This window comes from Synchiropus splendidus, chromosome 5 (assembly GCF_027744825.2).
Source record: "Synchiropus splendidus isolate RoL2022-P1 chromosome 5, RoL_Sspl_1.0, whole genome shotgun sequence".
In the NCBI taxonomy this organism is placed as follows: Eukaryota; Metazoa; Chordata; class Actinopteri; order Syngnathiformes; family Callionymidae; genus Synchiropus; species Synchiropus splendidus.
This window is the reverse complement of record NC_071338.1, coordinates 12,297,793-12,322,982: the sequence shown is the minus strand read 5'-3', so window position 1 is coordinate 12,322,982 and position 25,190 is coordinate 12,297,793. Positions and strand designations below refer to the sequence as shown.

Here is a 25,190-nt window from a genome sequence, read left to right as displayed (position 1 = left end):
TGGAACACCAAGTTCAAAGTAAATGATTGCAACAGAATTTGAGGTAGAGGAAAGTTTATTTACAAAGTCAAAAATGACAAAACTGAATAAAAGATTTTGAAAAGATGATGATACAGATGGGAATGGTAAAGAGTGTACTAAAAAAAAAAAGAAATGTACATTTAAAACATTTGTGGGGGGAGAATTTAAGCACGCTCTCCTCTAATTCGTCTGGCCAGCTGGATGTCTTTCGGCATGATGGTGACCCTCTTTGCGTGGATGGCACACAAGTTGGTGTCCTCAAACAGGCCGACCAGGTACGCTTCGCTGGCCTCCTGTTGGTCAAAAAGCAGAAGAGTTGGAAAACTGAGCATCATTGGTGCTGATCCCTGAATGGTCAGGTGACCGTACCTGCAGAGCTCCGATGGCAGCGCTCTGGAATCGCAGATCAGTTTTGAAATCCTGCGCAATTTCCCTGACCAGGCGCTGGAAGGGCAGCTTCCTGATCAGCAGCTCGGTGGACTTCTGGTAACGACGGATCTCACGCAGGGCGACAGTTCCAGGCCTGTAGCGAAAGGATCATGAAACACGTGCGCTTGCATTGGCTTTTCAGAACCACCAACCTGTATCTGTGGGGCTTCTTCACGCCGCCGGTAGATGGCGCGCTCTTGCGGGCAGCTTTGGTGGCCAGCTGCTTCCTGGGAGCTTTTCCTCCGGTGGATTTACGGGCGGTCTGCTTGGTACGAGCCATTTTAAAGACTAGAAACAAGAACGCGAGCACCAGTCAGTGTCACCAAGTGTGCCTCACAAACAGTTCCCATTATCTGAGCCAAGCCATCTAAAAACATTTATCGCGTTTTAAGTCAGCTTTGCTGAAACAGAAAAACGCCGCCTTTGTTCTGTACAGAACCGAAACCGTCACAGAAGAAGCTCGACCGAACATGGAGGTCGGTAAAATGGCGCCATCAGGCTGCTTTGGCGGCACACTGAACCAAACACTGCTAAAATCCGCATTAACCGCCGTTTGTCGGTACATCTCACGACATTTCCATGATCTATTTCTGTTCCAGTAGCTAGCGCTACTAGGGGAATCAACATAATCCGCCACACACGGTGTTTGGCGCGCTCCGCTTGTGTTACACGGAATACGAAGATTCGAGAGCCTCACCACCAGAAAACAGGGCTTTAAAACAAAGCAACCCAACCTACGATAAACGTAGCAAAACACATTGAAATATGACCTAGGACGGTTAAAACGTACCTTGAGGGAGATGTCGCGCGCTCTACTGAATATCCAGTCGACGACGTGGGACTTTGTTGACGACCGTGAACAGCCGGAAATATTTATAGTCTGAAAAATAGCTCCGCCCATACGACGCCCCAATTGGTCCAGGCTCCAGTCGGCGACGGAACCTGATTGGAGGACAGTGGAATTACGTCAGCGTATGTCCCTGTGAATTGGAATCTGGTTCATGAATGTCTTTTGTTCATAATTGTGATCTATAACGTGATCAAATAGTCATCTGAGACCTGTCCTCATATGATTAATGCGCACAGAAATCAGACATTATTTTCCCCCCACCCGTTTTTTAAATGTGATAATATTTTCTTTTTCTAATGCTAACTTTCCTCAGAAAATAAAAGCCTGGTATTTCAAAGACAACTTCTATCTGTTAGAGGTCAACGTGGAAAGCTGACATTATTTATGGTTAAATGAATTGTTCTTTACCACTAAAGTCCCCCAACTGCCAATCAATTGAGACTGATCTGAGAATCAATCATTTGATTTCACTATCCCCGTGCTATTATAAAGTAACTGAAACATATAATGTGACTTTTAAACAATTCAAATGTCCCGCGCTTTTCCTCTCGAGAGCGGAACGAATGTCTGGGAGATGTGTCATCAGACGGAGAGGCTTTAGTGAGACACTGGTGGTAAGTTTCGGGACAGCGCATGACAAACAAGAAATCCAGTAAATAAGGAATCCGCTCATCGCAACAAAACCTTCTTACTAAATTCAGATGGATGTGTTGAGATAAGAAAGTGGAGGGCAAGGAATAGCCAGCATGAACGACAGGAGACTCATGTTTATCGGTACGACCGTTGTTTTTGTCTCACTGTGGTGTTTTGCTGTGAAATGTATTTTAATTTTTTACATCTGAGGTTTATGTTCCCCGTTTTATTCACTCTCTACGGCTTAAATACGGTTTCGTGTGTGATTATTATTATTTTTTGATTGATAAATAAGTTCATATCTTGACGCGTGTTTTCACTCAACAGATATCAAAACAGACACAGCTATTGATGGCAAAAGCGCAAAGTCCTTTTGGAATCAAGGTGACAACAGCTTCAGATTCAACTTCTCTGTAGGCCCTGCAGTTGTCCAAAAAGAAACCGAGACAGTCCCAGTGTCGAAGAGCCAAAGCTCTTGTTTTGCCTTCAACTTTCAAATCCCACCAGAAGAGGAAAACATGGAAACTGAGACCTCAGCTGTTCTGTCAAAGTGTAGCCAACGCTGCACCCTGGACAAAAGTGGCTCTCAGGATGTTGGCTCACATCAAGAGCCATCAAAGTCAATGAAGAAGAAAAAGCCCAGAAAGAAGAAGGCACCGTCAGTGGAGAAAACTCAGGATTTAGGTGAACCCAGTGTTGCAGAGGAGGATGCGGAACTGGTGGGTAATACATTTCTGCTTTTTATTTTCCATCATGATAATACCAATTGACTTGAAGTGACTGTGTTCCAGAGTGCAGAGGAGCAACTGAATAGGGAGCTGGACTGGTGTATTGAGCAGCTGGAGCTTGGATTGAAATCCCAAAAAGCCACAAGCCGACAAAGTGCGTGAAGTTGGTAGTTGATTCAATGTTTTGTGTGTAACAAACATTGTGTGTTTTCTGACAGAGGAGGAGGCGTCTCGAGCTTTGAAGACTCTACACAGCTCCAAAGCCCCCTTAGTCAAGAAGCGACAGGTAATGAGAGCCATGGCAGGAGACTACCGGAAAAAAATGGAGGAAGAGAAAAGCAAGCAGTTTAATCTCATTCAGAATGGTGAGTGGTGGTGGTGGGGTGTTTCAATGACATGTCATAATTCAAGTTTAACCTGTGCCCCATAAGCTGATTCTCTCAATGAATTGTTTAAAGCCTAAATCCTTACTTACCTTTTCCCGTGTATTCGGCAAAAAATGCATTGCCTATGAAGAAATTGTGAATAACTAGCACATTACCTTCTGCAGAACTGTCTGCAGCCAAAGTCAAATCTGTGTCCCCGAGGAAGTGTGTGTTCAACCGCAGAGCTGAGGCCAAAAGCGCCGCTGCTGAGCCGAACCTGCAGAAACCCCAGGATGGAGATTCCAACTTGAACGCGACCACTCAGGACACTTTTGTCTTCACAGCTTCAACAGAGGAGTTCCGCTTCAATTTTCTGTGATGAACTAATCAAGATTATTTTGTTTTGTTTAACTGAAATCCACTGTACATGGTGTCGCAGACAACCTCGACCACTAACAACAGAAAAACAGAAAGGATTTAAACGCATCTTATTTTCTGTGTGTATCCATGTGTTTATATCTGTACATTAAAGTTATTCACGTCATCTTCAATTTTAAACTTTGTGTGGTTTGTAGAATGGAATAGGACCCCATTGTGCCAGATTATGTTATTTACGTTTCAAAAGGTCGACACCTGACTGTCTTCATAGTGATTTGTAGCTAAGGTCGTGCCTTGTTCAATTGTGAAATTAGAACCAAACTTTCAAGCGTCACATCATCTGTGGGTTGGGGTAAGGAACAGGAACCTTCTTACAGGAAGTGGCGTTTCAACACGACCAGTATTAGGTGGGAGACCTAACAAAAAGTTAAGTTGCTTCAGAAAACATTTTCCTCTGACAACAAGCTTCATTCTGGAATATTTGATCGCCGTTAGCCCTTCAAAGACACCTTCGTGAGGTATGTGTAGGAACGGTAACTTGTTGAACCGCCTGCCCGTCGACGCTAAAACAAAGCTAACGCAAACTGCGCAAAAATAGCTCCATAATAGTTGTATAATTGCACCAAATCGGCAATAATTATGTTTTTCTCCCGGCCCAAGAACCCTCAGCGCCAAAGACACGTCGTTTGAAATAGCGAAAAACTGTGTGGGTTATTTTTAATATAGCCGACTGTATAAGAAGTCAGCTAACAACTTGAATGTCTTTCCTGCTTATGTTGTCGTTAAATATTGAGCATTCAAACAAAAAATAATGATCCTGGCTATGCACATCTTCTTCCAAATCGCACTTCACTTCGAAAAGATGATCCGTACTTCTTTACAATATACATTGTAAACACACCATTCGTTTGAGTAGATGCACCTGAGAACAAATGAATTATTATTACAACTTTTAACTCAGACCCTTATTGTGTCCGCTAAAGCTAATGGAGAAGGATACAGAATAAAAACAAGCTAAGCCAAAGTAAAACTCAAAAGCATCATTAAATCCATTCACTTTCAAATGATCAAATTCAACAATAGTAATCTCATTTCGAACGTTAAACCGACAAAACAGCACATTATCCTACCATAATATGTCTACCATGATATGTACACATGTTACACCTATCCATCTATGAGGTGATCTCAGTAGTTTGGTTGAGAGGATTCGATTGTGGAACAACTTTCTTCTGTCAAGTCTAAATACTCCAGCATTAAGGATTCCCGCGCCACATAAAACAACACTACAATCTCAAGCTGTTGATGTTTATTGTGAAACATAGTGGCAGCATTTGTCTGCCAATCAATTGTAGCTTTGTTCATAATTCAAAATAAAAATAGCCTGTCCCATAGACAAAAACGACTGATAATTATTAACCATCCAAACTATTTTAGATCCAACGTAGACGATGTCTGAGCTGAGTGATGAGGCCAGTGAGTCGGAGCAGCTGGGCTCCAGTCTGTCTCTGTGGCTGGGTGACTCTCTGGTGCGGCCTGAGGAGCTCAACGTCCCCCTGGACCTGCACACCGCCTGCTCTATTGGACAGTACGATGTGGTGGCTGAGTGTATCAAGTGAGACTCGTTCAGCAATGGCAATCGCTTTGTCTGGAGAAACCTGATTTTGAAAGGCTGTTGGTGTTCAGACAGGAAATGGACCTGAATGGAAAGAACATGGGGGGGTGGACCCCGCTCATGTACGCCTCGTACATCGGCCATGACAACATAGTCAACCTTCTGCTGGAGGCAGGAGTGAACGTAAACGCCACAACTGCTAAAGGACTGACTCCTCTGATGCTGGCGGCGAGTTGCGGGAACGAAAGCATCGCCTACTTCCTGCTTCAGGTACTGAACAGACTCACTCAGAAAACACAGTGGTAAACTTCTCTTTCAACCCTGATAGAGAGGTGCATAATTCAACAGCGATGACTTGAAAAACTGGATCTTTTAGAGAAGTGGCCTTGAGTCCTCTAAACTTGCATACAAATGGGAGGTGTGAGATTTCACCGGGTGCCGTTTCATTAACATGACAGCCCTTCAGTTTGCACCACCTTGTTTGCTCATGATGGTTGCAGGGAATCAAGACGACCATTTCCATCTCAAAGAGAGCATGCGACTTGTTTCATGTCTCACGACCTAGTAGACTCAGCGACCCCCTACGTGGTAATGAATTGACCACTGACTGTTGACGTTCCTCTTCTACGTTGTTTTTGTCTCTTTATTCCGGGCCACCACAATGGTGACGACGGCTATCAACCCACCCATTACTGTGCTCTTGTTGTTCCGAATAGTGGGCCTGGAAACTGAAACTTTAAGGTCCACACTAGATGCTTCCCTGTATGTGAGCAAGGTTGCATATATCTGAGCATATCAGAAATTGAAGAGTCCTCTTTGATAGATGTGGTTTTTGTGTCAATAGCAAGGGGCAGAGCTGGAGTTGAAGGATGTTCGGGGATGGACGGCTCTCTTCCACTGCACTGGCACTGGTCACCAGCAGATGGTCAAGTTCTTGCTGGACAATAAGGCTGACGCCAACGTGAAGTGAGTTTCTTCGCTCACCTTCACTCTGATGTTTCCAACAAAATGCTGGAGGTTTTCCCTCCCTGCAGAGAGCCGGGGTCTGGGTTCACTCCACTGATGGAGGCGGCTGCTTCAGGACATGAAATCATTGTTCAGTATCTTCTGGACCAGGTGAGTGTGGGACTCTGTACAATCATGGACCTGAACAGGATTCAGTAACGCGAACTTTTGTGTTGGATCTTCAACAGAAAGTGAAAGTAGACGAGCGGAATGCCAAGGGCGAGACAGCCCGGGCTTTGGCCATGATGTACGGCTACACCAAGATTGTCAGTCTCATCGACTCTCGCGCCCCCAGACTCAAAGCAGGTACAGATCTCTACCTTCCTGTTCACTTAGTTGTCGCGACTTTACTGTGACTTCTTCTTCAGGACATTTCGACGACCACAGCTCCTCTGAGGAGTCAGATAATGCACCTCCCAGGTCAAGGCCCAGCCGCAACCGAGCGAAAGGAGTGAGCATCCATGATGGACCACAAGCCATTGCCAAGTTCCGAGTGGGAAGTGCTCCAAAACTGTGTGGTAGGGTCACATCAGATATTTGTCCAGCACAGAGTAGAGAAATAGTCTTACTGAGGTGCAGTCCTGTGACTCACCAGTGAAGGTAGGTGCGAGACATGAATGACCTGAGGATTTCTCCTGCTTCTCATTTCCCCAGAGTCTCCGTCCATGCCGCCAGGTTACGTGACCTTCCGTGACACTGGCGAACAGACCGGGGGGATTCGTTATCGTGACGTCACCTCCCCCATCAACGAGTTGGACGGTCAGAGCAACAGCAGCAGAGGTGTGTTGTTGCTGTGTGGACACCACATTAGATAGGTTGCTTTATTTGACTCCTCTCTTCAGTCATTCGGGAGGCTTCATGCTTTCTTACCATGAATCTGCTCCAAAAAAACTCCTGAATCCAAAACACGTTCAGGTGTGGCAGAGAGAGAGAGTGAAAAACTAGCTGTGACCTGTTGACAGATGACAGCCCGTTCTTTGACAACGACATGCCGACCATGAGGAGCAGCGGCAGCAGCAGCGAGAGCTTGCCTCACGTGATGGGCCTGGGCTGGGAGGGATCGGTGGAGAGCAACGAGGTCATCCATCACCGCACCGTTCTGCACTCTCTCCTCACATCTCACTTTTTAAAACACACGCTGTCTCTCCCTGGCAGGACTCTGACCAGTGTAAAAAGAGTTCTCGCAAAATCAACAAGACTCATCACCAGAAAGGAAAGAGTCGCCATGGAAACGACACGGCACATAGCAGCACTGCAGGAAACTGTAGCGTTCACTCTCATGTCAACCCTCCGCCTTCCTACACTGGACCCAAGGCAAGTGTTTGGAATTGAAGCAAAGGATTATTGGATCAGCTAAGGGTGTATGTGGAGGAGATGCTGCCCTGTGACCGCCTCAGTCGGAGTTAGCAGGGCATTCCAAGATGGCGGGTGAAGTCTCTTTCTCTCTCTTTAACTGTCCTCTTCCTGTCAGGACCTGGCAGAGTTCCTCGACCAGATCGGCTTCTCCAAGTACCTGCCGCTGCTGGAGGAGCAGGATGTCGACCTGCGGATCTTCCTCACGCTGACAGAGAACGACCTCAAAGAGATCGGCATCACGTGAGACACGTTTCTTCACCTCATTTTATCATTTTACCACTGAAGGTCTCACAGATTCGCTCACCGACAGGCTGTTTGGACCAAAGCGAAAGATGACGTCCGCAATTGCTCGATGGCACAGCGGCGCGCGACCTCCGAGTGACGCCCTGGAGCAAGCCTACGCGGACCAACTGGAGGCTGAGATGCAGGAGATGGCTATTCAATTGCACAAAGTTAGTAACCTTCATCAATGCCGTACTGCACACGCACCTTCACATCGAATATGACTCTCAGAATTGGCAAGGAATAACAAAATGTGGATTGACAGCCTCTCGGGGGAGCTATAAAACTGGCTTGCCCTGAGCGGATTCCATGTGCTCTGAAGAGCGTTTGTGACAATATAGTACCTGCTTAACGGAATTAAAGTGTTGAGGTTCCACTCTCACAGGGTGAATGTTTTTGTGACTCGTGTCTGACGGGCAGCGCTGCGAGGAGGTGGAGAGTCTGCAGAGTCAGGTGTCCCAGGAGAAGGAGCTGCGGACCGTAATGGAGGGATGCCTGATGGAGGACAAGATGGCCTGGAGGCGGGTCCATGGCGAGCTGGTGGAGATCCACAAACTGGCTCAAGACATGAACGCCATGTTGGCCAAAGTTCGAGCCAGTCGCTCTCAACTGCTGTCCTGTCTCGCTGCTGAGGAGAACGACCGTTCACACGCGGAGGCCCAAAGAGGCAAGTCCAAGTTTGTTTTGAGAAAGTGGCTTCACCTGCTTTTGACAATTAACTAGTTGTCTGGCAGGTCCCATTGTAGCTGAGCATCTGAAGAAACTGGACTCCTATGAAGAAGAACTCGGTAAGAGTCATTGAGCAGTTCAGTGACGGGCAGAGAGTCTCATTTAGTATTTGCTTCAACAGCAGGAACTTTACAAACTGTACTGCAAAGTCTGAGGAGACTCAGTGCTTCAGAGAAGGTCTCAGACAGCTGGGAGAGACCGTGACACGGGCACTCAGGTAAGTGGGACCTGAGCACTGTGGAAGCTCTTACGAACCCAAGTGAGTTCACGTCTGTCGCTACAGAGGCTTCGATATCGACGGAGGGTGATTCACCACCCTGTACTATCACAGAGACGTGAGAGCCGACCAGAACTGGAGCAAGTGGCAGCTCACCTGGCTGGTGGACCTGAGCTCAAGAAGATGTTCACACATCGGACGGTTCCTCCCGGGACATGACAAGCAGGCGGAGAGAAGCTCAAACTTCCCGCTTGCGCTAGAAAGGAGCTGATCCTGACCCGATCTCAGCACCTGAGAACGTGAGCGTGGGCCATCAGGTTTTTACCAAAACTCCTGATAGAGAAATGTTTGTTGAAAAAACAGCAGCTCTGGAGGGGGGAATGTCAACACTTGTGTAATGAATCAGTAAAAAAAATGCAACAGTAAATGTTTATGAAGTCGAGGTGAGCCACTTTGCTGCTGCTCATCTCCTACAACAGGGCGGGAAGAATGGGTTCCAGAACCAGCCCATTAGAACTTGAGACTTTGAGACTAGAATTTGTCTTTTCAGAGAGGCCATTGAAAACCTGCAGTGTGGACTGTTATCTTCAAAAACAGGAATAGGAATGTGACCGCGTGGAATACATTCCAGTCTCTAAAGAAAGGAACAAAATGCTGTGACTGTGACATGCAGGGTCTGGTCCTAACTGATTTGTATTGAGTGAATATGTGCTGCTGGCATCATCTGCTCACACTTGGGGTAAATCATCCCACAGAAGGGGTTTATCTGTGTTGCCACATCCATGCTACATGTGATGACAGCTGGGCTGAAACACTGAGAGAATGGAATATAATGTGTTTCAAACACGTCTTGAATGCCAATGGATACAGGATCTCATGATAATTCTGCTCACTTTTGATGATGTTGGAGAAGATGGAGCCGACGGTGAAGCCACTGCTGAGAGCATTCTTTGGTCCAGTGGCTCTCTTCGGTCTGACTGAATAGATAACAAGGCAGATAACCGCTCTACGCTGTGCATTGTCGATGCACCTCTCACACTGTATGTTAAGGACCAATTGGCGAGCTAAGGCTAATGGGACGAATGTCCATTATGGTCAGTACAGTTCTGTGAATGACCTGCCTGGGGCTTGGAAGCTATCAAGAGGTAATAATTGTCAGAGTATCATTCAAGTACAAATGAGTCTGAGATGGCAGAGATTTACATTTTAATAAAAAAAAAAGTGACAAAACAAACTGACTTGAATTGATGAGTTGGTCAGAATGTATGACTGTGAGGTCTCAAATATATAATAATTTCTTGTGATTATTTAATAGTCTGATTATGTACAGCTGGATGAAGAAGGTATAATGTCCGTAAAGACTGTGAATTAAAAAAAAAAAACAATGTCCAATGCAGCATATTCAAGAGAAAAACTCCAGTGACAGTGAAGGCCTCTGTGGTGGTACAGGAAGGACAATATGATCCTCAGGCGGCCTGTCAGGTGTGTCATCAAATCCCAAGTCTGTTTCCATGGTGACTGAAACCTCAACTCACGTAGACACATCAAAAATGTCTCGTGCCTGACACTGGCTGTGTCTCAGGTGTACTCACACAGGTGACCGCAGCCAGCAGGACAATGGGCATTGCCTTTCAGCCAGTCCATCATGTGCTCTAGATGCCCGCCGTGGCTGCAACCCTGACACCACACAAACAGCCCCTTCACCACATGGTGGCACACCGCACACACACTTGCACACTGGCGACACCTGGAGAGGCACAAAACAAAAACACCTCATAGACCACAATCCTAAGTCAAATGATGCATAAATAACAATGGATGGTATGTTAGATCAAGTGACCTTCGGCTGTAACAAAAAGTCGGCCCAACAAAGCTGAGCACAACTTATACAAAACTACTCAAAGAGCTGACTGAAAACACAATGGAAGACCAAGGTGAGAACAGTGGTAGTTGCACTGGTGTCCATACCTGTCACAGATCCAGCCCTTGTTGCTCATAGGCCGCTTGCAGTTGCTGCAGTTGATGTGCAGCGTGGTGGAGGTCTGGTTCAGACAAGTGATGGCGCTGCATGTGCTCAACTTGATGACCTCATTGGAGACGTTCCAGAGCTCAAAGCGCTGCAGCAAGTCGATGTAGGACATGTACCAGTGCTCCTGGAACCAGCACACACCACTCGCTGTCAGGGTTTTGAGTTCAACTTTGTTTTAACATTCTGTTTGACCACATGTTCAGAATTAGAACTGTAACCTTGCCAACAGATCTTTATGAAAAAAAAAAAAATCAGGCCTCCCACTACTTCAATTCAATTCAGGATTTTTCCTCCTGAAAACAGCACAAACGGGAACCACCTTTTCCATCAACATACCTGGGTGAGTTCGTCGACCTCTTTTCGGATTCGGTCTCCAAGAACAATGAGCACAGACACCGCCATCTGCACATCACCCTGCTCTGCGTAGTAGCTCAGCATCTCCTTGACGATGGGACAGAAGAAGCTGGCAGGCAGGTGAGGGCTGAAGAGCGGCTGCGAGATGGAGATGAGGGAGAACGACTCGATGGGCGTCAGACACATGACCTCCGCTTCATTGCTGCTGACGTGTGGTGAGTCTGCCTTGTCCTGTTGCAGGTGCTCAGGCGCGGAGGGGTTGTCCATGATCTCATGACGCAGCTGGAACGCCTCCTGAGGCAGCGTGTACTCCTGCTCCTCTGTGGCCACACACCTCCGTCAGTTACCTTGTAATGACGCCTTCAGAATTCAGCGCACCTCACCTGTTTGATTGTCATGCTCCACGGAATAAAGGTCATCATCGTCCAGTTCGGCATCTCCAAACATGTATTCGGTTTGGCCGTCACTTCCCTCCGTTTCCTCATTTTCTAGAGAACATTTTGACCAGTGAGATTTACCTATTGGCTAAGCACCAGTCCTACACTGCTCTCTACATCTTCATCTTTTAGACTTGTTGTGTTGCTCTGAAAGCTGCCCGGAGCAGTGGAACTGGAGTCAAATACATTGTGTACAACAATACGGTTCTCATATATTTAAAACTGTGTGGATCCTACAGGGTGTGTTATCGACACAGTTTGACAAAGGTTGCAGCAACATTATCAGTCTAACCGAGTGGTGGGCAGTTACATTTCCTAAAGGGCCACATTATAAACTGTGACTGTTGTGAGGGGCCATCAAGCCAAAAGAAAGGCGGCGATGACTATGAAATGTGATGGAAAAAAATCTTAAGTAACGAAATGAACCATTAAATATTCAGTGGAATCAAGGATATTAAGAAGTGGAAATATGGCATGACACCAATAATTTTTTTACATGCATCTTATTTGAATATAAATCATAATAAAACTATGGACCGAACGTCTAAGATAAAAAGGCAATTTATTTCCAAATATATTTGGAATTTTCTTTCAACAAATTTTGAGGAAAACAGTCATTGATAAACAAAAAGAAGAAACAAAAATTTAGCCATGAATGTGTTATATTTACTAGCCACCACTTGCTAAAACAGACACGGGGAAAAAATGGCTGAAAAATTATGATCAGTTGTATAATTTTTTTGTCTGACCTCAGAAGGGCCACAAAAGTACAGGCAAAGAGCCGCATATGGCCCCCTGGCCCAGACTCCTCTCTCAGTACAGTACAGTACACTCACCTTCATTGTTGTTGTTCATGTGAGAGCTTCCAGGGTCCATGTGGAGGATGTCCTGTCTGCTGTCCACTTTACTTCGCTCCAGTCGACCCTCTGTGCTCATATCCTTCATGCTGAAACTGAGAGCAGGTCTGACGTGTTAGCACAAACACTACTGACCCATGGTTTTTAATAATCAGAAATGAAAAATGCTCACCTGTTCATTAGTGGCAAAGCGCCAAGTTTATTGAGGTTGTGGTTCGAAGCTGGTGTGTTGAGGTTTGCCGGGTCCGAGAACATAATTCGCAGCATGGTCCACGTAGTAGATACCTTTGCGTCAGGAAATGAACAGAACAGAGTTAGCATTACATTACAAGAAAATAGTTAAGCATTTCATCCAACTGACCTGAGGTCGTTTGAGCTCACGGGCCACTTTGGCATTGTGATCACACAGATCAGTAAACGGTTTTCCACTGAGGAGATACAGTTGTGCTGTCTTCACAAACCAGTCCATGCGGTTGCAGTCCAAGTCGGTCTCAAAGACACTGAGAGCACTGGACACGTGGGCAAATTGTTCTGTTGGGTCTGGCTTCTTGAAGAAAAAGATGGGGTAGCGGCGGTCGCCGGCAGGGTACGGCTTCCTGTTGGCCTCGCTGCTGATCAGACTCTCCTTGGCAGCAAAGGCCAGGTCACCAAACAGGCCGAAGCACAGGCCCTCAGGGTTAGCTTTGTCCACAGGCCGTGTAGCATCTTTGAACATGTGCTGATAGAGGGTGCTGTCTTTAGAGCCAGAGAGAAGGAAGTGTGGGTTGTGCTGATGACGCCACACAATTCCAGTAGTCACATCTTTGTGTTCTTCAAAGGTTGCAAAGGGAATAAAGGGTCGGCGGACGTCCCACACGTAGATGTTGTGGTCCACCATCATGGAGCAGGTGGCCAGATGGAACTTTCTCTCCGGGCGCCACTTGACTCGTGCGACTGAGGCGATGGTTTGGACACAGTAGATCTCCTTTGCACGGTTTGTAGTCATGTCCCACACCTTCACCATCTTGTCTCTGCCTCCGGTGGCCAGCCAGCCCCTACAACAGGTACATATGTGGTGACCCTAGTAATGGTTTGACATTTCTCTGCTGTTTCTTACTGCTGCAGTTTCTTACTGTTCACAACCGTTCACAACGGCATTTCAACTCCTTTATCGCATCATTTGAATCAAGGTATTACTTTCGACTTTAGCAGCATTGAATGTGTTCATCTTTTAGTGTTTGTTAAAGATAAGTGGGGGAATATGGTTGACGCACAAAGGAAATCAATGTAAATTCTATGGTCACGATTACTAGCCTTCTCCCACTTGCCACTGTTCATATTCAACCGGAGTTTATCTGCGGGTCTCGATACTATACAACGTTGAATAAACAAAGACAGCAGACAACTTTTATGACTGTACACATGAATAGGATTAAAGATCAAGTCTATGATATTACCACAATTTAGATTTAATAGTTTCACCCGTAGTGATGCCTTTGTTATAGAGCGAGACTAGAACTTAAATAAAAACAGAAACCGATCTTATTTGCTTATTGGCAACAGTTCAAACAGGTTTACCTGTCATCTGGGTGCCAGTCGCAGCAGAACACAGGACCAGTGTGGGCAGTGAACATTCGCTCGTAGCGGTCAGGTCGCCTGATGTCCCAAAGCTGGACGTTGCCGTTCTCAAAGGAAGCAGCAAAAGTGTGGTAATCCTTCATGCTGAACTGGACATCCCTCACACTTTCCGACTGCCCTGTGAGTGAGAAGCAATATGCAGGACGTGGTGACGTGGACTACAATATTGATCACATCAGTTGGAGGAAAAATGATATTAGTCCAAGTCAATGCTCTTAAACAGCAAACTGTTCATGAGCCAGGCATTATTTACCAGAGAAAGTGCTGACAGACTCCTTCTTCCGCAAGTCGAAACACTTCATGAATCCATCCTGCGAGCCGCTGAGAAGCATGTAAACTTCGGTGGGATGGAAACACACCTTGTTCACAGTTCGCTTGTGTTCAGTGAACAACTGGTCCTGCTTGTTCCGAGAGGGTTTCCCAAGGTCCCAGGTGACCACTGCCCCGTTTGTAGCAGCGGTGGCCAGCAAGTTCTCTTCCATTTGGTGCCACATGACGTCGGCGCAGCTGAAGTTCAGAGACGGTTTGCGACCCACACGCAGGTTTAGTTTCTCCACAAACTGCTCTTCCTCGAGGGCATAGATCTTGAAAATGTTGCGACCAGCCACCACCACCTGTGTGGCATCTCGGCACACGCTGATGGCATTGGCAGGAGCATCCAAGTGGCAGAACATGGTTCGGCCACTGATGGCACTGTTGCCTAGGGCGGTGGTGACCCGTGCCATCTTGTCCATGTTCCTTTAATGTCACAAAACAACTTCAGCATAAAACAAACAAGTGGGCAACAAACAATAGCTAATGAAAGGCTTCGAGTCAGGCTCCGCATCTTATTTTTACCTTTTATTTAGGACAAATTTTCCAAGGTCACCCACAGTTGATGGTCGGCCACTGAGTTACCCACCACAAGATGCGAGTTTATCACTGCATGGAGACAACACACAGTCATCAAGTGACTGAACACTGATGGACTCTCATAGACGTTCCAAAGTACACCAACAGGGGGCACCATTGTGACAACAAAGCATGTCCCATCAAGAAGGATGGGGGCTGCAGCCATTTAAGCAGGTATTAGTTCATTTCAAGAGGGCGGAATACTTCAGATAAGCTATTTATCTCAAATATTTTTGCCAATCCCTTACTTGCATTACCTTAATATCCTTATACCAAAAGCATAACAGGTATGCTTTGTTCATTTTACGACAAGTTTATACACAAGTTAACGCAGAATAGATAAATAGAATTGTGCAGTATTTTGAGGCAAATCAACATTACTTCCGAAACCAAACAGCGTGAGAACTTACTTTTTGGAGAATGGGCGTCCTGGTCGTAGTGTGAATTCACTTCATGGGTTTCCAGCAAAGAAAACCTGACAACAAGCACAAACTTTTAAGCAAGACAGCACTGGTGTTTGACGTCTGAACCCCCCTCCAATAATAATCATAATAATAATAAAAACACGACTATATGTTTTTTTATTAAACATAAGAGATAATCAGCCATGATTTTATACCATTTTTTAAAAGAACTTTAAGGAATTTAACGCATTATTATGTTGTTACGTAAAACAACAACCCATAACAATGCTGTGGTAACACTTTGTATATAAAAGTATGGTAGCGTGCAGTAGAATAACTAGATATCATCTTTAAAGTAACCAAATTTGAAACGACTTCCCCCACATTTAAATTCAACTTGCACACACTGCGCAGCAAACGCTACGACCTTCGGCACAGTTTTCGTCTGTTTTGTTTTAGTCATTTCCTTGTGTACACTGTTGATTCTTCCACATTCGGTTATTCTATAAGGACAGCGCAGCACTGTGTGTTTGTAGACCTCAGGTTTTTAGTGTCTTGTTTAAGACAGTTATGGGTAAACATCACTTTTTCATTGTGACATCTGGCGAACACTCGCTGCTTCATAAACAACGCTAGGATGCTAACGCTAACAGGCAGGTCTGCTGATGCAGGCTTAAGGGTTAACGAATAAATATATGTGCTTCAAACAACTACAACATGTAAACAACCGTTGGCTGTACGTGTTGGGTAGATGACTACGCCAAGACTAGACTTGAAAGGAAAGAAATCGGGTGCCTAACCTTAAACTTGCTCATAGCTCGTAGCACCGGAAGTGTTTTCTTATGTGTTCTCGCGAGATTTCCGACACGCGCGTCGTTCAATCGGAAGCTGCGTAAGTGTCAGTGCGCGAGTATAGCGTTAGTTCCAATAAACAAATCGTGTATCGTCTTCTTTTTACTTTGTGCGGAAGCTCGTCGTGTGAGCTGCCATGGCTGCTCTGTTCAACTGCGACGACCCAGTCACATGGAGGACAGTGTTCGATCAGTACTGGAGTGTGGTCAAAGACAAGAGTTCAGCCAAGAAACCACCGGGGAAACTGCTCGACTTGGAGAAGTGGTAACGTCATTGCCTTAGGCTCCAAAACAGCTCCCGCTTTACAAAGATTTGAAGTTTGAAATAAGGCGTGATTTGATTCAGCGTTTGCACGTAACCGTACAGTAGATGATTATTACTCTTGCTTTAAATAACTCGTGATTTTTTTAAAATAAAAAACACTCGGTTTATTTTTATGTTTTACTGTGCCATCTTCTGTTCACCTTTAACGCTGCTATTTTCCATTCATTCACATTAGCTATTGATGGATGTTGTGGTCATAGAGAAGTTATTGTAATGAAAGCTTTACCATTATCTTTTGGACCTTTATTATGAAACCTTTGGTTCAGCTGGGTAAAGTCATCTGGATCATGCTTTCCAACATGATTTGCATATGTATGAATTAGAATTGATGCTTGATCGATTGGTCTATATGAAAGCAGGAAACTGCAAAAAAGTTTTAAATCTTAAATTGTGAATCCCGTGGAGGAATGAGCCGATGCCTCACATTCCATTACCAGGGGATGCTTAATTCAAGAGGTGGGCAGAAAATTCAATGTGGTGACAGACCTTGAATCATAATAAGCTCAGTCACCAAGTGGAGTCAGTAGGTCAAGTTCTCGCCTCTCTGCATAGAAAGGAGTTGTTTCTCCTTAAAAACTCAAATAATGTGCTTATATAATTCCAAAATCTCATGCGAATAATAATCCAGATTTGTGTACTTTGGTGTTCAGGTACCAAGAGGAGCTTCCCTCACTGATTTCGTCTCGAGCACAGAGATACATAACACTGTCAGAGATGGTGAAACTGATGGAGTGGAAACTCACGGTAGGTTGGTCACGTATTTGTCACGCACATGTTGTGCCTCTTTTACTTCCGATGAGTTGTGTATTTTCTCAGTTGCCACTACTGTGACTGCAGAGAGGGAAGTTCCGGCCTCGACTGCAGCAGCTCGTGGCGTCCAACTGTGCGGACACTGTAGAGAAATGTTCCAGAAAGGCCTTCCTCCTGCTGCCTGACGTGCTGGCAGCCATTACCGAGCTCAGCACTCTGAAAGGAGTTGGCCCTGCCACGGCGTCAGGTTAGCACAAAACGGTATAAAAACACACTTTATCCATCCTGTGTGCCGAAGAGTGACATGTGCTTAAGAATTGATCAAATGCTCCACTGAGGTTGGGGCTTCTTTTTTATCTACGTGCATTTGATGCTGACCAAGTCATCTTAGCGTTGCTGTCCGTTTTATTCCAGCTGTGCTGGCGGCCGGAGCTCCTGATCTGGCTGCATTCATGTCTGATGAAGCCATGGAGAGTGTTCCGGGACTGAAGCCCATCCAGTACACAGCCAAACACTACACACTGTATCTGGACGAGATGGTGAAGAGGACAGAAAGGCTAACCAAAGGTGCAGAAGAGACCAACTCAAAAACAGCTTTGCATTTTCTTTGGCTGCCAGAATTGGTGGTAATGAGTCGATTCTTGTCCTCAGTGGACCCCACGCAGGACTGGACCCCCCACAGAGTGGAGCTGTGTTTGTGGGCGTGGACCATCGGCATGCAGCTGCAGCATCCAGCTCTCATGGAGGTTGATGTGAAGAGTGTGAAGGAGAGTGCAGGCGCTGATCAGAGACCAGCTAAGAGGCTTAAAAGCAAGTGAAAATATGTCATTGTTTCCCAACAAATGCTTTTGTCTGTTTCCTTATGAATAAAGTCTATTTTTAAACCAAATATTCACAACAGATGTTGGACTTTGTATGTTGGTCTGAATATTACAAGCACAATGTACACTGAAGAATTGTACTCTAATAAGATTCAAAATATTATTCAAGTGGAGTCACTTCGCTGTCATCTTTAAACATTTGACCTGGACACAAGAACACTCCAAGTAATTGAACAATTTTACATTGTCAAGAGAGAAAGCCAGTTTAAAATGTAGCATATTTTTATGGTCTGGATTCAAAAAGATCTAGGTATTTCTAACATTACTTACTACTTACCACTTTTTCCAGCAGAGCCAACTCTGACTGAAGACCAAGTAAAGATGCATTAAAAAAGCATAACAACAAGACCTCAGAACGATTATTCATACCGAAGCATTGCCACAATATTCTTTATTTATATTGTTTCCAAATCAAAGTAAAATACAATGAACAGTACAAAATAAAATATAGTCATATACTGTATATATACAATATAAAATGGTTCTGTTTTCAACATCTAAAAAGTACAATACCTTGTGAAATTATTCATGAGTGACTTTGATAGAAATTATCCAAAAGTAAAATTTCGTATTCCATTGGTTTCCGCGCGACCAGGAGAAAAATAACTTCCACCTCTTTATCTTTTTGTAAACGTGGAGTTAGGAGGTTGAGTCTCGGGAGTTTGGCACCGTTTGAACCAGGCAGCTCAGACATCTAAAGCCAGCGGAGCGTGGCGATGGCTCAGCAGATATTTGCACCAACACGAGAGAAGCCACCTCAGTGTTTTTGTGGTAAGCACGAAACAATCCTGAATCTTTCATGTTTTACACATCTTTGCCCCAGAAGAGCTGCATTCGTGTCCCTTCTGTTGCCTTCTCCGCGCCCCGAACTTCACCTCTTTCTCTGCTGAAACTGCTGTTACTGATGAACTTCTCGGGTTGCAACAAATATTTGGCGTCTGTTCTGCATGATCACCATGAGAACATTTTTTTGGAGAGCTAAACACAAAAGGCCTGATTTACTGAAGGAAGCTGCGTCAGAATGTGACACAACTATCTCCAAGGCTTCAGATAAAAAATTCAAAGGTTTTTGGTGCATACAATGTTATGTAGCAAGCCGTCACACAGAACCAGTGACTGTTTCTGCTCCTGTGTTCCAAGGAGTGATGAGCTCTGGCTCAGCTCATGTTCCACCACTGCTTAGATGACCGTCATGCAGCCGTCACGGGCCACTCTGAAGTCAACCTCTGTTGGCTGAAAACTGACGGTTACGGACGTCTGTCTTCATGAAAGATATTCTTTATTCACTTTTTCAATAAACCTATTTATATACTCAACTTGTAAGCCATGTTCCTTGAACCCAAACATTTCACAAAACTCAACTGAAGTTATATTACATTAGGTAACTGATTAGATTTTTCAAAAACGTATCCTCGTAAATCAGGCCGCTTGTGACGATGGCTGCACTGGTGAGTTTCAATGGCTCTTGTGGTCTTCAGAATACATTGAGTTTGCGGAAAGGCCGACATGTTGGCGCGCAGCAAAGAGCAGCTACTTTTGTTTTTCTCTTCCCAAACAGCCTCCTACCCTCTGACCCATAAACCCAGGCTGCGATAGCAAGGCATCCGGCTTTACAGCACATGAGATTGGCACAGGGAAGTAAAGAGAAAACGTCACGACAGATACAAATGGCACATGACATGTTGCTACTTCAAAAACAATTTGAGAAACCAGGGAGAGAAGTGGCTTGACTATGTCAGAGTTGGCAACAACCAGATCTTGCGTTGACCAGTTTTGAGTAAAGAAGAGGGGACCCCATTAACAAGTCACCTCCAGTGATGAATCATTTTATTGATGGACTGCGCCTCTCACCTCGTGACAGCTGACTCCAATATCTGAACATAAATATGCCTCGCACTGACAGTGACTAAATTAAAATCATGCAGTCTGTCGGATCCAGTTATTAAAGGAAGATATCCTGTTTGCGGTGCAGATTTGGGGTTCTGACGCTCCGTGCATCGTCTGTCACACACGCTGTCAGAGCTCTCTGTGTACTGAGGGTTGAACTTCTTTCTCAGAAACACTGTATATGAAAGCAATATCTCCAAATTATGACTTTAACCTTCACAATTTGCCATCATCCCACTCCAATATTGCCAAGTAAATTATGAAAACATGATACTAAATGTTTACACTTTGTCTTGTGGCGTGCATTATCTTTATGTCAAAGTTAAAAGGAGGGTGTAGTCGTGACAATGAGGCGAAAATAAGGTTCTATTCTGCTGAAGCAGGGGGACAGGCCACCGTATCAGCAGCTGGGGAGGATGACTGGTGTCCGTGCCATCGATGCGGATGTGTGCGTCAACCGAGAGATGGTGAGGCGGGTGTCAGGAGACTGTCTCCCTCTCTGGTGTGTTCATGAGGACGATAAAGCCTGTGTAGTTGTGGGGGGAATCTCACTTCAGACCAACTGACTGTGGTGAGGGAGTGGCCTCAAATGAGGGGAGTCGTCTCTTGCTACGTGGCAATACAAAAAAAGAACCAAAAACTTTATTTACAACTGTCAAGGTGTCAGCTTGCCAGCGTCCTCCTTTGTTACCAGCTTGTCTCCAGATGACGTCCAGTCTGTGGTAGGTGAAGCTAAGCGCATTAGCATCTCAGACCTCTCGTTGTGACAAATATTAGCAGACATTAAAAAGAATTGCTCTGCTATCTGGCTACTGTTGGGTTAATTCAAAACCTTGTAAGAATATGCTACAAACGTTCACACAACTATTATCTGTCTTCAGAGAAGTGGTCTTGGTCTGTAAATGTGGGGTTTCAGTTGAAAGTGCCAAGGACCGCCTGGGTGATGCAGTCGACGGCCATATTGGCGGAAAAATACACGGCGGAAAATCTACAAGTTTTGTAGAGTTGCATCGTGTGTATCATATTTGTGAGCTTAAAAAGTACCAACAAAAAAGTATGAAACAACTGCCAAGGAAAAGGAAATGTCAACAGAGTTCTGGAGTTTGCCCAAAACAGAGACATTTTGGAGTGTGTTTACAGCTCAGAACTTGAGGGGAAACATAAGTGGATCGCACCATTACTGCGACTCTAAATGTGACTGTTAATGTATAATTCATCGAAAAACAGTGCTGCATTTTGAAGGGAATTGGAGGTCGACTATGTTTTTCTGTCTTGAAATCATAAGTGGCACTACAGAGATCTAAACCTCACCAGGCTGTTAGGCTCCCGTGTTGAGGACACACTAGCGGTGTACTAGCCCTTTTAAGCAACCCTCCTAGGTTTGTGTGAACACTAAGCTGAAGAGGCACACTAACCTCATCCCAGGCATATTTTCTTTTTTAATTCTCATTCTAGGCTAACAAGGCATTTTCTATTCCCATACGTTTAAGCTGTACTAACTCAGGGACTGTGTCCAACAACTACTCCGTGTCTGAAAACGGCTGACTCTGAATTTCTATGCAAATTTATCAGAGATTCGCCGCTGATGTCTCACACTAATGCAAATGCAGACGTTGTGTTTGCGAGCGGCGTGAAGATGGGGCCGTATGTACCATTTTCTTGGCAGCTAGTGGACAGTTCAATGAATTATTGATTGAAAGACAGAAAATAATGACACGTTGCATGAGTAACTGTAATTGCTTTCCTCGACTCAGCGTTTTCAACAGCTTGAATCATTCAGGACATAATAAATGACACAGCCGATGCGTGTGATTTGTTATTTGCAACAATGCAAATGTAGACAGTTTGGAGCTTGGCCTCTCGCTGAATAATGCCACACAAACAAGTTTGCTAACAAGCTAGTTGGTCTTCTCTCACCCCTCCCTTGAATATTCATACTAATACATGAGTTTTTACATTTTAACCACACACAGAAAACTGAATATCCGTGGTTTCCCCTCGTTTCAGTTCAGTCTATGGCTTGTTTGGTAAAGCACTGAAGAGGTCAACACACGTTCTCAAACCTGGGGAGTCGGTTCACGGACTATTCGTCAGAAAAGCAAAACAATCATGGGTTTAATTTTGCACCATTTGAAACCGTCATGTCTCCACCCTCAGGAGGTCGATAAGAAATAAATAGACTCTCGGCTATGAACACAAAAACACATCCACAATCAGATGAATCGGGGACAGCTTAATAACACTCTGCTTTTATCCAGATAGGTACATTCCTTTACAAAAGATCACAGTCCCAAAGAGTGAGAAACTGAGGTAGAGACCAGGCAGGACTCAGAGAACCCAGTGCTCTCTTGGACCCAGAGGTCAGATGTCAGGTGATGACACAGCCGTGACCTCCGCTGTCCAGTTCGCCACATGAGAACAGGTTGAAGCCGCACAAGCAGGAGTGTTTTTGTGTACCAGTCAGCGTTATTTCCTTGAGTTTGTTGACACAGAGAATCAAGCGAGGCCGCTCTTCATGGGAAACGTCCGCACATCTGTCAGTGTGTGTGTCTAAGAAATGGCATATTTTACATGACTGGTTGTTGGTTTACTAAACCTCACCTCTTTTTAATCTCTCACATAGAAACTCCTTGTTGCGTGCGTACTGTTTTGAACTGGATTGGTTGCCACAGTGTTGGTACAGTCTGTTGAAAAGTAAATGCTCAAGTTATGGTGATGCTCGAAGTCCTGAAGGTTACTGTGGTCTCCCTTTTGCTACTGAACTTTCAGTGGATTTTCAAAAAGCTGTCCGCCAAATGTTGGAAGAAAAACTGTAGACCAATTAGGATCGCAACATTTCCTTTAGAAAATATGTATTTACAGTTCATTCGAAAAAGTGAAATGTTTTATGAAAAACGATGAAAGCGAGTTCCGCATCCACACCACGACGGTTTCATATTGAAAATGTGCTTCCTTTCGGCTCCCTCCTTTTCAGCACTGCTGTGAATCCTTTCAGCTTGTAGACGTTCTGACAACACTGAATTCTAAACCTATTATGAATTTTGTTTGCTTGTCAGTCGTCTTAAGACATCTTTCAAACATCTAGCTTTATGAAGAATTTCTTTTTATGCTGCCTGAAGGTGACAACAACATGTAGCTATTGAGGAATGTGGGTGTCGAAACAGAAGCTTGTGGTTAGCGCTGGCTTATATTCTTGACAGAGAGAAGCAGTTTAAAATGTTCAGGTTTCTACTGTTTGTCTAATGTTATAAAACTTGACTTCTAGACCCACGCATGTAATGTTTATGGATGATTTGTGCTCATATATTATATGGCATGGTCAAAAATATAGAGCTGAAAACAGACCATTAGAATCTTATTAAGCAAACGTGTCAAACGTCTGGTTTAGGGGCAGGCTCTGGCCTGCCAAGTCATCTTATGTGGCCTCCAATGTCTTACATATTTTGCAAGCAACAGAAATTTAATTAATACATTGAACAAAAATCAGATCTCCAAATGCGTGTGAATAAAATCCTATTTGATCTTCACCAAATGACTTGTAAAATAGTGCTGCCACTAGATGGCAGGTGTTTGAAGATGAGATTTTAAATGTGATCAATGGATCATATTTTGTTTTATTTTATTTTTTCACCTTTTCTAAAACCATTGCCAGTTACAAGCGAATATGAATGCCTCTCAGTGTGCCTCCTTGACCGTTTTTGGCCCATCTTGACCAGTTTTACACCATGGATGTGCTGTTTTAGCTCGAAGCATATGAGCAGCACACACTACGCTGGTCACCTAGAAACCAGCTAGCCTACTAGAAACCCGATCTATTCTCTGTCACAAACACACAGTCGATGCTTAATAATGTATGCTGGTGCATCTGAAGAAATCTAAAATTCAAGTATGCTAGCATGAGAGCTCATTCAGAGGTCTTCCCTCAAATATGAAACCGCGGTGTTGTGGACAAGTGAATCATTATCCTTTTTCGATGAATATAAAGTTTTATCTTTGTGTGCTTTTCAGCATGCCAAAGAAACTTCTTTTACTGTCCCTGCAAAATCTTTTCAATCCAGCTTCAATAGGCAACGTTATTCCCATTTTTTTAGAGTATGAAAGATTGATTAAAATGATGGATGACTGGGTTTTCAAAAAGGCCTCCGAAACAAAAGCATTAACTGTTCAGTGAGCTGGTGAATTAAAGATTATTCAGTGAGTACAAAAGACAAAGCTCCCCAAAATGGATTTTGAGCAGCTTTATATGGGAATTGTTGCTACTGTTTTTCCTCTTTAATAAAAGAGAAGCTTTTCTTTGATTTGCAAAGTTTCTGCAGAGGGGAATCTTGGCCGACCGCGGGATTGATTCATCGTTTGGAACTAACTTTAGAGTTGTTGTATTTGAAGGGAAGAACCGTGGGGGGTTTTGAGGCCTTCACTAGGGCGGTGGTGGGATCTGCACTCCCAGCAGCTCATAGGCAAAGATGTTCCAGAAGATGGCGAAGAGGAGGAAGGTGATGAAGGAGAAGACAATGACCCACCAGGAGCACTGCTTCTGCAGACTCTCTTCGTAGCTGCGTAGGATGAGGAGGCCCATGCTAATACCCACGATGGCTCCGGAGAGGTGAGCCATGAAGCTGGGCTGGGGGCCCGAGGAGGGCAGCGGGGGAGAGAAGCGGAGCCAGACTGCTCTGCCCACCTCCGAACTCACTGGGGAGAAGAAAAAAAAACCCCAACAGTGTCAGCATGATGGTGAGATGTTATCAGATATAATCTTGGATCTCTGATTTATTGAATCAAACTTAAATGCTGTTTGTCATTTAAACATGCCAAGCTGCAAATATGAAGCCTAATCTAGTTACTACTTTACACCGGCAGATGGTGGACCCCTGTAACTACGCTTCACCGGGTTGGCGACTAGATGCAGGCGAGGACACTCAGATGGAGGTAGCGGGAATGTAAAGCAAAACAAGAAAACATGGACACAGCTGCAGACGTGGTGGACCGTCTGCCTTCATCTCTAACCGTTTTTCAGCTACAGCCTTTTGAAATAGAGATATCAGAGCAGAATATTTCATTGAAAAAAGGTGTCTTTGAGAATTCTCTGGACTCATTCGCTGTCTGCAGTTTATTCCCACATGACAGAATGGCAAATCATAATCCCTAAACAAATCAATAAATAATCACCAACCAGGTCATTTTCATCTGATGCTATTGTACATCATTGAATTTGCTTTTGAGCTTTTGAAATAAATGTGAACTCATGACTAGTAAAATTAAAATGAGCTCAGCAGGTGGCAGCAGTATTCCAGTACTTGCT

General features: G+C 44.6%; 6 protein-coding genes across 8 annotated transcripts in view; 3 read left to right on the top strand and 3 right to left on the bottom strand.

Annotated features, from left to right (window-relative positions):
* Positions 1-37: 37 nt before the first annotated feature.
* On the bottom strand, positions 38-1,354 carry h3f3d (H3 histone, family 3D). Its single transcript, XM_053865042.1, has 4 exons — positions 1,241-1,354; positions 603-738; positions 391-544; positions 38-314 (listed from the first exon to the last, which is right to left on the bottom strand). The coding sequence occupies exons 2-4, from the start codon at positions 728-730 to the stop codon at positions 186-188; spliced, it is 411 nt and encodes a 136-aa protein (XP_053721017.1). The 5' UTR covers positions 731-738; positions 1,241-1,354; the 3' UTR covers positions 38-185.
* A 543-nt stretch (positions 1,355-1,897) lies between these two features.
* Positions 1,898-3,561, top strand: c5h8orf33 (chromosome 5 C8orf33 homolog). Its single transcript, XM_053866145.1, has 5 exons — positions 1,898-2,074; positions 2,261-2,652; positions 2,725-2,815; positions 2,880-3,026; positions 3,212-3,561. The coding sequence occupies exons 1-5, from the start codon at positions 2,047-2,049 to the stop codon at positions 3,403-3,405; spliced, it is 852 nt and encodes a 283-aa protein (XP_053722120.1). The 5' UTR covers positions 1,898-2,046; the 3' UTR covers positions 3,406-3,561.
* Positions 3,562-3,795: 234 nt separating this feature from the next.
* Positions 3,796-10,035, top strand: anks3 (ankyrin repeat and sterile alpha motif domain containing 3). 3 transcript variants are annotated; one of them, XM_053866225.1, is made up of 16 exons: positions 3,796-3,922; positions 4,842-5,019; positions 5,091-5,289; positions 5,864-5,985; positions 6,054-6,135; positions 6,213-6,330; positions 6,393-6,542; positions 6,679-6,804; positions 6,987-7,102; positions 7,180-7,338; positions 7,496-7,620; positions 7,691-7,832; positions 8,083-8,329; positions 8,397-8,450; positions 8,516-8,608; positions 8,675-10,035. In XM_053866225.1, exons 2-15 carry the CDS (start codon positions 4,856-4,858, stop codon positions 8,593-8,595), a joined length of 1,884 nt encoding a protein of 627 aa, XP_053722200.1. In that variant the 5' UTR covers positions 3,796-3,922; positions 4,842-4,855; the 3' UTR covers positions 8,596-8,608; positions 8,675-10,035. The 3 variants fall into 3 exon arrangements, with proteins under 3 accessions (XP_053722200.1, XP_053722198.1, XP_053722201.1); XM_053866223.1 differs by having other exon boundaries at positions 8,513-8,608; positions 8,675-10,033; XM_053866226.1 differs by lacking the exons at positions 8,397-8,450; positions 8,516-8,608; positions 8,675-10,035 and having other exon boundaries at positions 8,048-8,293.
* Positions 9,781-16,061, bottom strand: wdr24 (WD repeat domain 24). Its single transcript, XM_053866222.1, has 12 exons — positions 15,998-16,061; positions 15,204-15,268; positions 14,740-14,823; positions 14,156-14,640; positions 13,843-14,020; positions 12,647-13,319; positions 12,458-12,570; positions 12,265-12,380; positions 11,375-11,479; positions 10,974-11,311; positions 10,577-10,761; positions 9,781-10,355 (listed from the first exon to the last, which is right to left on the bottom strand). Exons 4-12 carry the CDS (start codon positions 14,634-14,636, stop codon positions 10,187-10,189), a joined length of 2,358 nt encoding a protein of 785 aa, XP_053722197.1. The 5' UTR covers positions 14,637-14,640; positions 14,740-14,823; positions 15,204-15,268; positions 15,998-16,061; the 3' UTR covers positions 9,781-10,186.
* Positions 13,132-17,989, top strand: zgc:112496 (uncharacterized protein LOC541336 homolog). Its single transcript, XM_053866227.1, has 5 exons — positions 13,132-16,313; positions 17,024-17,117; positions 17,211-17,370; positions 17,538-17,690; positions 17,775-17,989. The coding sequence occupies exons 1-5, from the start codon at positions 16,186-16,188 to the stop codon at positions 17,939-17,941; spliced, it is 702 nt and encodes a 233-aa protein (XP_053722202.1). The 5' UTR covers positions 13,132-16,185; the 3' UTR covers positions 17,942-17,989.
* A 400-nt stretch (positions 17,990-18,389) lies between these two features.
* Positions 18,390-25,190, bottom strand: part of rhbdl1 (rhomboid, veinlet-like 1 (Drosophila)) — a 52,410-nt gene continuing 45,609 nt past the window's right edge. Inside the window, exon 8 of the mRNA XM_053866164.1 lies at positions 18,390-24,580. Coding sequence (XP_053722139.1) covers positions 24,309-24,580 — 272 coding nt within the window. The 3' untranslated portion in view covers positions 18,390-24,308. The remainder of the gene's footprint in view (positions 24,581-25,190) is intronic.

Excerpts from the sequence above, each read along its gene's own strand:
- wdr24 (XM_053866222.1), bottom strand. The coding sequence starts at position 14,636 with ATGGACAAGATGGCACGGGTCACCACCGCCCTAGGCAACAGTGCCATC. Across the intron at positions 10,762-10,973 it reads AGGTCGACGAACTCACCCAG|GAGCACTGGTACATGTCCTA; the intron begins GTATGTTGATGG and ends TGCTGGTTCCAG. Across the intron at positions 10,356-10,576 it reads AAGGGCTGGATCTGTGACAG|GTGTCGCCAGTGTGCAAGTG; the intron begins GTATGGACACCA and ends GTGCCTCTCCAG.
- h3f3d (XM_053865042.1), bottom strand. The coding sequence starts at position 730 with ATGGCTCGTACCAAGCAGACCGCCCGTAAATCCACCGGAGGAAAAGCT. Across the intron at positions 545-602 it reads AAGAAGCCCCACAGATACAG|GCCTGGAACTGTCGCCCTGC; the intron begins GTTGGTGGTTCT and ends CTTTCGCTACAG. Across the intron at positions 315-390 it reads CTGCCATCGGAGCTCTGCAG|GAGGCCAGCGAAGCGTACCT; the intron begins GTACGGTCACCT and ends TTTGACCAACAG.
- c5h8orf33 (XM_053866145.1), top strand. The coding sequence starts at position 2,047 with ATGAACGACAGGAGACTCATGTTTATCG. Across the intron at positions 2,075-2,260 it reads CAGGAGACTCATGTTTATCG|ATATCAAAACAGACACAGCT; the intron begins GTACGACCGTTG and ends TTCACTCAACAG. Across the intron at positions 2,653-2,724 it reads CAGAGGAGGATGCGGAACTG|AGTGCAGAGGAGCAACTGAA; the intron begins GTGGGTAATACA and ends ACTGTGTTCCAG.
- zgc:112496 (XM_053866227.1), top strand. The coding sequence starts at position 16,186 with ATGGCTGCTCTGTTCAACTGCGACGACCCAGTCACATGGAGGACAGTG. Across the intron at positions 16,314-17,023 it reads CTGCTCGACTTGGAGAAGTG|GTACCAAGAGGAGCTTCCCT; the intron begins GTAACGTCATTG and ends TTTGGTGTTCAG. Across the intron at positions 17,691-17,774 it reads GACAGAAAGGCTAACCAAAG|TGGACCCCACGCAGGACTGG; the intron begins GTGCAGAAGAGA and ends TCTTGTCCTCAG.
- anks3 (XM_053866223.1), top strand. The coding sequence starts at position 4,856 with ATGTCTGAGCTGAGTGATGAGGCCAGTGAGTCGGAGCAGCTGGGCTCC. Across the intron at positions 5,290-5,863 it reads TCGCCTACTTCCTGCTTCAG|CAAGGGGCAGAGCTGGAGTT; the intron begins GTACTGAACAGA and ends TTGTGTCAATAG. Across the intron at positions 8,330-8,396 it reads ACACGCGGAGGCCCAAAGAG|GTCCCATTGTAGCTGAGCAT; the intron begins GCAAGTCCAAGT and ends GTTGTCTGGCAG.